This window comes from Phaenicophaeus curvirostris, chromosome 1 (assembly GCF_032191515.1).
Source record: "Phaenicophaeus curvirostris isolate KB17595 chromosome 1, BPBGC_Pcur_1.0, whole genome shotgun sequence".
Classification (NCBI taxonomy): Eukaryota; Metazoa; Chordata; class Aves; order Cuculiformes; family Cuculidae; genus Phaenicophaeus; species Phaenicophaeus curvirostris.
Window position 1 is genome coordinate 118,587,214 of NC_091392.1, and position 9,914 is coordinate 118,597,127.

Genomic DNA, 9,914 nt, shown 5'->3' on the forward strand with positions numbered 1-9,914 from the left:
CTTTGAGGTGGAAGTAAAGGATAAGGGAAGCAGCAGTAGAAGATACAGCCACAGATAATGCAGTCACTGCTCCTAGTTCAAGAAGCAGCTTCTACAGCCATGCCTTACTTTTATTTCAAAAATGGGAGAGAGCAAAGGCACTGTTCTATTCAGAACTTACAGCACACAACCCATTGTCTTTTTCAGACAACTCTTAAGCTTGTCCACATCCTCCACAAACTCTCCTCAATTTTGTTACCTCTATTTTATTCCTATTTACCTAGTTCTTAAAAAGATTTGAGGTAGGGACCAGCTCCACAGTTAGATAGTATCCAGGGACAAGTAGCTGTTGGAAAGAAGCTGCTACTCTCTCTGCCCCCATTTTGTCTGCATCACTGTGTCACTCATTTAATGCCTTCGCTTCCCACTCTTCCTCACATCTAATCTTCCAAGTATCCTTCTTCAACCTTTCCTCCATTTCCTTTAACTGAAAATCTCTTTTTTTATTACAATTTTGAAAAACCTTCCCAAAAGACTTTCTTTTCTCCTCTTCCTCAAGATCAAATAGAGGCCTGATTTTCAGTAGACACAGGTTCAAACATAATTCAGGAAGTACTCAACCTAAGTCCCTCAACATCTTTCCTCCGTCCAGAGCCATATCCACAATGACATAAAGCAGCTTCCTAACAGTAACTTTTCTTCTACAGTCCTTTTTTTACATATATTCTGGCATTCTTTACCAAAAAAAAAGACCTATTGCCCTCTACATTAAAAGCCACTGCACTGGATCTCAGGACTAATGCTAAAAATGATATCCTGAAACTGTTCAGAACCTCTAAATTCTCAAAATGCAAGCAGAAATTTAAAATAAAAGCACATGCACAATTCAATCTGCTTTAGACTTTAATAACCAATCTATAATGAGAAGTGAATCATAATCCTCAACATGCCACCGTGCAAAAAGGAAATGACTTAAAGCCATTTTAACAAACAACAATTAATTTAACAACTTACCACAAAGGAAATTTATACGTAGACATATAGTGTTCTGGTTGCAATACATAACACACTGCTAGTCACTCCCTTTACAAAACTAAAAATGAGCTCTTAATTCTACATCTTAATTAAACAAGCTGCTTCTGTGAATGCTACATAGTGAATACAAGAACCATAAGGGAAACTATTTTGTCAAAACAGCTCTGATGGTAAACCATGCATCCTCCTATGCTCTTAAAGTGAAAGTAGCTGAGAAAGAATATCATTCCACTCCCAAACACGCCTAAAGTGCTATCCTTTCATTAACTCAGTATTTTATTTACACAAGGAATACTTTCCTACCATTCTTTGGATACAAAGAGTAGTATTCGGTATCAAGAATAATACCTAATCCACTATAACATGTTGACAAATAGAGGCTCATTTTAAAAATGTACCATTCAACCAACTTTACTGGGTCCACAAGCAAACTATCAAACGGCACATCCTACTTTTGACAGTATCAATAGAACTAGTCTTGAAAGCAAGCTTTCAACAGACTAGTCTTGAAACAGGCCTGCCTTGAAAACAGCCTTTCCACAAAAGGAGTTAGAACTACTACAGCTATTTCCTCAATGTGCCTATCCCATGATAACATATGATATTTAATTATCTTCCTTTATTTTACAGATCTTCCCTAGTCCAAGAAATTCAGATTAGACCAACAGTTGCTCTCTTTCCTCCTAATAAAAATGTTCCATGAAGTACCAAGATTATCCTTTCAGGTACACCTACACAAATCCTGGCAGCCTTCTGCACAGCTCCACAAAGGACCACATAGTTCAATTTTGTCTGGTTTTAACTACAAAGCAGTATTCTGCTAGTGAACAAGATTAGCATTGTTAAGATCTGTAACAAAAACTGGTCTCTGTGTTGAGACCTGAAGTTTAAGGAGCATCACTTCCATTTTTAATTGTAAAGATATATTATTCAAATGTCATACTTTAAGTATCATAGCTGCAGAACCTTGCCAAGTAGGGAGATTAAAACAAGAAGTAAACTACATGAGTTATACATATAAAACACAAAATATGTGTGAAACTAGAGGACTGAAGTTGTAGACATCTGTATATACACATTCAGAGCAAGCACAATAATAGATTAGCTTCTGGAATTATCTGAACCATTACTAAAACCAGCCACCTAGCTCGTATTTGTTCACCTCAGACTTGCGGCCCATCTGCTTAATTTCCGCAGAAGCTGGTCTAAGCCCTTTGCAGCAGTAACTAGCTTTTACACAACTATCTTAGCATTTTTAAAACTACAATACTTCCTTCCCTTTCAGACTGCTGAAAGAATCCCTCCCATTCCTCAAAAATTGTATCAGCTGAGGGCCAAAGAGGGCAATACTTGCTCACTAAGGAGAGAGAAACCTGAAGTTTAACTCATGAATGTTCAAGGCTGGAAACCAAAGCTTAGCTTTTCCACAGAACGTAAGTTTGCCTAATTCTCAGGTGGATAAATAACAACAGTGGGCTACAGCATATTATTGAGGTACTGGAAAGTCTTGTGACAAATCCTGATCAGTACAAAATCACTTTATAGCTGTAAATATTTTCCATGACACTCATTAATTTTGTACCATCTTACTAAAGAAATGAAAGCAAATGTTTCTACGTGCAGCATTATCCAAGCATGAAATATCTACTCTTTTCTAAAACAGTATAACAAACATATGGTATAGCTTTTAGATGATGCTTTCAACACTTCAGATGGTATCAGCACTTACAGACACATCTTACCTCTATAATTACCAAGTCCACTCAATCCACTACAGCGAACAAACAGCCATAAAGGCTGGCAAGAGGCAGAGCGCCATGCTTTACACAGAGAGCACATATGAACACTAGGTACAGACAAAAAGCTTTACATTGTTTATTTCTCTTTCATGTACAGTACCAGAGGTTACCTATGTAGAAATTCAAAAGCTAGAGTCCACAAGTACTGTGATCCACAAATAGACCAACAGAAGATGAATTACCAGAATGGAATTGAAGGAGAACAATTGTGTCCCACCCTTGCCACACGTTTTCCTCACACTTACAGAAGTTTAATGATTTATCCAAACCTCTATTTCTCAGCACCTAAAATACAATAAGATTTCTCCTTCATCCCAGATAGCTGCCTGTCTTGTCTGTTTGATTATTGACTCAGTAGGGCAGGAATTATCTTAAGTCTATGCAAGCATATCACTTGAAGAAAAAGATCACTTCAGCCTCCCGACTCAGTAGACCAGTACTTATAAGCTACAATATGTAACATTTGTTCCTTAAAAAAAAAGACTACTAAACAAAGAAAAATCTTACTCTATTCACTACTAACACTCTAATGCCAAACAAAGCTTACTGCAAGGCAAATACCAATATGCCAGCTGTCCCACAATCTTAACTACACTTCTACAAAAGCACACTGTTTGTAGATATAAGGTTCATCCTTGCCTTTACACCAACATATCAAGATGACAACTGTAACATTTCTGACTTCAATTTCCTTACCTTACAACACAACACTTGAAACTTAAACATCCAAAATATTCAAGAATGTATGAGTTGAGCAATAAAACATACTATTTTAAAGAAATATTCCTTGAACGCTAGCTTTGAAAGTATCGAAACACATCAAGTATCTCGCACCTAAACAGAAAGTAAGATGTCATTTCCATGTGAAAAAAAAAAAGGTTGGTTTAAATACCAGGTGAAGTATCACAAACCTATGAAGTCTTTAAGCACCAGAATATAAAAATACCAAAGTCTAAAGATGGTACAACCATGAGCTACAGCATGTGTCATCCATTACATCTTAACTCAATCCTAAAAAACCCAATCCTTTTAAAAAAAAGCCTGAATTCCACACAGAAAAATATTGATCTTAAAAAAAACTATACATCAGTCCAAATTTATCCAACGCACTTAACATTTTTACTTTAATGTTCTCCACTTCCAGACACCTTCAAGAAAGTATACAATTTCACCCATAACACAATTTACAGAATTTTAACCAACTCCAACTTGTTCCACATAAACAGAGAGTATGCCAGATAAACAAATAAGAAATGCAGAATGTATTTAAAAAACATGAAGGAACAGCTCAGATATAAATTTACAGAAATTGGAGAGACTGCCCACTTTCTGGAATGCTTTACAAATGTCTCATGGTACCAATTCCCAGTTTCTCAGTTCCCAGCACTGCCATTCTATAAGTCAAGCAGTGCAATTCTTTTATAGCAATATTTCTTTTTTTTTGATGAAAATACATTAAGCTGAAACATTTCCAAAGTTATTAAGAAAAAAAACCCTTTAATACACCTAGACTAATCTGCTAAAATGTTTTCCTACATAGTTATTTTTCAAGCAGTCTGTTTTAATTAAAACTGAGGCTATTTAATTATAGATTAGTAGAAAATTAACATTAATGTCGATACTAAAGGGACACAGTCAATATACACTAATTCACACTGTCCGGAGCTATTTTTAAACAAACAACACCTACAATTATAAGAAAAATGAAAGAACATTGCCACTGTGTTCTACTTTGTATGCTTAATAAAAGCACAGATAATCACCTTGTTAATTCTGTCAACACATGTGGCCTTCACACAAAGGAAATATCATTTTTAAAATCAGCTGGAACAAAAGGACTGCAAAACCACAAGAGGTAACAGAGACCCAAAACTGGTGTACTGCCTGGAACTACTTCATCTCTTTAAATTGACTTCAACATAATAGTTTTAAATGGAAAAAATGCTTCAATTTTTTTCTACAGGATATGACAAACTGATTAAACTCATTGAGTAGGATTTAACAAGCACCTTACACCAAATACATTATACCAGCTACATCAACCTAAATCTGTACAGAAGCCAAATAATTACATAGCTTATGAAATGAAGGTCTGTCACTGAAAGTCAACTTGGGCAAAACACTGAAAGTACCATTAAAAAAAAGGAAGAAAAGAAGAAAGGAAAAGGAAATGCTTTGCAATTCACTTCCAATATAATGGATGTCCTCATGCCCAATTCCCCCTGAGTAATCTTTAAGCTTCACCTTCTGCGACAAGGTCTTCCTGGTAGAGAGGTGTAACAGCAGGGGCTTGAGGTTTGTTTTGGGTTTGTGTCTGTGGGTTTTTTTCCCTCCTCCACATTAATGTTCTTCAACTACAGAAATGTAACAGTGAGCACTTTCTCCTATACAAGACTAGCTACACTGGATTTTCAGCTTTTGAACCAGTTTGAACAGTGACCCCCCTCTTTCAATTTCCCCCTCTGCCCTAAAACCACACAAGCTGCAAATTACAATTTTCAAGCTCCTTTTCACCAATACAAAATTTTTTGCATGAGAAAACTCTATTCTTCTGTCACACACACTAACAGCATGTACACAATTACAGTAAAGTTTTATTTCTTCTGGCTTATCGCACATCAAATACATGGAGCAACAATACAATATCCCTGGCCTTTAGTGTGTAACTTCCGTAATTCATAGAACTGTACAGAACCAGTGTCTTATCTGCTCTTTTCATTTGCTACACCCAGCAGCAGGACTCAAGTTTAGCTCACAATACTACAGCCATACACCCTATAAAGCGAAACTACGAAAAAGGGAGGATGGCAGTCCAGACCTGGAACACAACCCCTACAACTACACTGCAGCTTCAGACCCCAAGCTTCCTCCATCACTGAAAAAGACACAAGATTTCTTCATATTAAACTCTGTCATGGTGTGGCTTCATCAAGCCAGAGTTCCCGCTGCAAAGGCTTCGCAAAACCTCTTGGTCGGCCTGCGAGTGGTTTGAGCCAATGCACTGCCTCTTGCCAAGAGAGCCCCAGTAAATCAAGAGCAGCACCTCCTCATACTGAGACAACGAATTTAAGCCTACAGCAAAATCCTGCTGCTGCACAAATACCTGTGTAGAAAACGGAGCAGTTTCCTCAATGCTTGCAACCGAGGACCTCACCACCCCCTCCAGTCAGTATCCTCAGACACGGCTAAGGAGGGAACATCGCCAGGCACTGACAGAAGAGACACAGCTACAAGCCTGTCTTTTTTAAAGGTTCAATAGCCAGTGTTCTATTCTCACAACAAGGGGGGTACCGATAAATTTTCGCCTTTGTGAAGGATTCCTCGGGGAAACATGACTCAATGGTTTTCCTTACCTGCTGTACTTCCACATAAATCTCACATTACTTTATAACGCGCTGGCTTGTAGATTCTGAAATCACTCAGTTAGGATTTCATAATTATGGAGTCTAGTGTCTTTGTTAGCTGTTGTTGCTACATGCACAAAAGGAAAGATTTTGTTACTACCATTGTAAAACCTACTACTAAAATGCACGTATCCAGGGCCACACTTTCTACAGCTAAAATAACTGTTACACGGAATTAAAGCGATTTGCTATATTAATTAAACCTTTCTGTAGAGCACAGAACATACGAAGCTACACACACAGAAAAGGAATTAAATCGCAAACATCCTAAAACTAACAAATTCCTACATAGCAATCACAATAATTAAAGCACGTACAAATTCCCAGAAAGTAAAAAGCACAAACAAAACAAAACCAGGTTCAAGCCAAGAAATTCCTCTCAAACAACTCTCCACTAAACAGTCACATTTTAATCTTCCTACTTCCTCAACAATCTACTTTTCTCACAGACAAGTTTTATGAAGAATATGCTTCATGAGTCAGCGCACAATTCCTGAATGTCCAAAACACTGTCAGAAAACTGAGGTGAAATAGCAAAATATTTGGTTGGGGTTTTATTTACTTTTTTTTTTTTTTTTAGTATTTGCTGCATGGTTTCATGCATTGATACAGCAGGAGAACAAGCAAGGATGTTTCTAGAAAAATGACCCAAACTATCAAAATGCCCCACAACTTCAGTCATCTCAAACGGACTGTATATACTAAAAATTTAATCAACTAGCCTAAAAAAAAGGAAATGCCCTATATGCACGAAAGGATTCAAAGCTCACATAGTATGGTGGACTGCTGTCAGCGTTGCTTAATTTTACAGTAGACAAAATAAAACTTAACCTAGCGATGTTAAGTGACAGATGATCTAATCACATAGGATGTTTTTATTTTCTATCCGGCATCCATAAGCTCTACCCCAAATTCGATTCTCTCCAATATTGTTGACGGCCCCAACAGCATTCACAGAGCAGACATTAATTCTGGTCCACTAACAGTTAATGTACGTTATTTAATCGGCCTGGCATGTCATTCCCCTACCTTTTTGATTTATTGGAAGAAATACTTTATAAATAACCCTGAAAATCAAAAGCAAACCACGAGATTTTTTTAAACACAAGCACAAAGAAAAGTGTACTTGTTTTCTTTTCCATCCCTCTCCCCTCCCCCCGCGTCCTGACATTGAGCTTTTCCAATCATGCCAGAAATAAACACCCAAACGCAAGGAAGGGCCTGGGCCACCGAATTCAACACGCTTTAGAATCAAGTCTTTTCGATCATCCGAGACCGGCGACAGAAAGAAATTCTCCACGCGAAAACGTCAGCATCCAGCGCGGGCACAACAATAGGATGAACACAGTGTCAAACGCAGCGCTACTGACAGGAACACGCCGGGACGCGGGAGCGAGAAGGCGGCGGTCCCGGTGCGGTGTTTCTCCCCCACGGCGGCCCGAGTTCCCCCGCGCTCGGGCGGGCAGCGCGGCCCAAGCAGCCTTTGTCGGCCGCTCCGGGGCGGGCAGCGCAACGTGCCACAGGTTAATGAGGGCGGCGCGGGCGCCCCGAAAACGCCCGGGAAGAACTTGGAAGGCGCGGGGCGAGTTGGCCCGGGGGCTCCTCGGTTCCCGGTGTTTGTTTCGTATTTACCTCCCCCCCCACCCGCCCGCCTCCCCCCCTCTCCCTTTCTCCTCCCTGTCCGGCCATCTTGGGCCGACAGGAGCAGCCATTACTTAACTAAATGACAGGGCTAACAACTTTTCACGGCAACAAACGCCTCTCCGGGGAGGCCGCGCGGGCCTCCGCGCTCCCCAGCGAGCCAGGCAACGCCGGGAGGGGAGGGAAGGAGGGACGGGGCCGCCGGGCCAGGGCGCGGAGCGGCGGAGTAAACAAATCTCCGGGGCCGCGGGAGCCGCTCGGAGTCCTGTCCCCCAACACCCCCCCCCAACACCCCCCCCCACCACCACCACCACCACCCAGGCCCCGTGTGCGTGTGCGCGCCCGTGTGCCCGGTGCCCGCGAGCCCCGCTCGCGCCGCCCCGCTCCGGCCCCCGCCGCGCGCGCGGGGCCAAAATCACGAGGGAGGGGTCCGGGGCGAGGCCAACGTCAGCAGCGGCGGCGGTGCCGCGCGCGCGCGCGCGCCCTCCCCCCACCCCACCCCGCCACCTCCTCCTCCTCCTCTTCCCCCCCCCCCCACTCCCGCCCCCGCGCGCGCCCCCCCCCCCCGCCACTGCCCCCCCCCAATCTTCGCCGACCCCCTCGCCCCGATCTCTCCCGGTCCCGGGGGGTCCCGTCCCGCGGCCGAAGCGTCCGAGCCCTTCGCCCCGCGATGACCCGTGCGGGGACCGGGGAGGGGGGGTGCGGATGTGGCACCCGGGTGCCCCCTCCCAGCCCAGGCTGGATGGGGCCTGGAGCAGCCCCGGTGTAGCGGGAAGCGTCCCTGCCCGTAGCAAAGAGCAGAGGAAAGGGGGTGCTTGGAACTGGATGGGCTTTTTACGGCCCCTTCCGACCCGAACCGCGATCCCGTGCGGGACGGCGGGGAGGGGGCGGCGGGGCGCCTCCCCCCCCCCCTCAACGCACACACACACACACACGCACACGCAGCCCCAAGCCCGGCGCTTACCTTTAACAGCAAGGCCTTCGTTCTGGCGCCATCTTCATGAAGCCTCAGAAATCCAAAGAGCCGGCTGCGGAGGGGAGAGAGAGCGCGGCGTGAGGAGCCGGGCCCCGCTCGGGCGGGCTCGCTCCCGGCGGGCCGGCCCCGCACACGGGGCTCACGCGGCGGGGAGGCGGGGGGCGCGGCGGGAGCGCGGGCCGGGGCGGGGGCGGCGGTACCTGTCGAGGCCGGAGAGGGCTTCTCTCTCTTCGGCTGTCAAGCTGGCGAAGTCCTCCTCGCTCTGGCCGCTCGCTTTCCCCGCCGCCATTTTCTTTTCCTCATCACCGAAAGGAGCGGCAGAGGCGGCGGCGGCGAGCGACACTCCGCACGATTTCATGGAAACGCAGCGTAATTAAAACTCGCGATCGCAACACACCCCCCCCCCCCCCCCGTGCGCGCCCCCAACACCCCCCAGCGCCGGGCGGGGCGGGGTGCCCGGCGCGCACACACACCACAACTTTTATTACAACAACAACAGCCGGCAGGGAGGGGGAGGGAGGGAGGGAGGGGAGAGGGAGGGAGGCGGGGGGAAGCCCCGCTGCTCGGAGGAGGAGGGAGGGACGGGGGAGGGAGGGAGCCCCAGTGCTGGAGGCTTGGCGGGTGGGGGGAGGAGGAAAGGAGCCCCGGTGCTGGGGACTGGGGAGAAGTGCTGGAGACTCGGAGGAAGAAGGAAAGAGCCCCAGCGCTGGAGACTTATGAGGGGAAGGGAAGCAGCCCCGGTGCTGGAGACTCGCGGGAAGCGGGGAAGGGAAGGAACCACGGCGCTTGAGATTCAGGAGGAGAAGGGAAGGAGACCCGATGCTGGGGACTTGGAGGAGGAGAGAAGGAGCCCCAGCGCTGGAGATTCGGGGGAAGACGGGAAGGGAAGGAGCCCGGGTGCTGGAGGCTCGGAGTAGGAAGCAGGGAACCCCTGCGCTAGAGACTTGGAGAAGGGAGGGAGCCCCAGCGCTGGGGACTCGGGGAGAGGAGAAGGGAGGAATCCCCAGCGCTGGGGACTCGGGGAGAGGAGGAGGCGGCAGCGGATGGCGGCGGAGCGGTGTTTACATCGCCGCCGGAGCA

At 45.5% G+C, this 9,914-nt stretch overlaps 1 protein-coding gene across 11 annotated transcripts in view; it reads right to left on the reverse strand.

Moving 5' to 3' along the window:
- KDM6A (lysine demethylase 6A) overlaps nt 1–9,235 on the reverse strand; it is a 154,022-nt gene extending 144,787 nt beyond the window's left edge. For all 11 annotated transcript variants that reach the window (XR_011338828.1, XR_011338829.1, XM_069872962.1 and 8 more), the window contains exons 1-2: nt 9,035–9,235; nt 8,823–8,886 (exon numbers count right to left, since the gene is read on the reverse strand). Coding sequence is in view for 9 of the 11 variants with exons in the window: in XM_069872962.1 (XP_069729063.1) it covers nt 8,823–8,886; nt 9,035–9,192 (222 nt within the window). In the remaining 2 variants the exon portion in view is untranslated. The remainder of the gene's footprint in view (nt 1–8,822; nt 8,887–9,034) is intronic.
- Nucleotides 9,236–9,914: the final 679 nt, after the last annotated feature.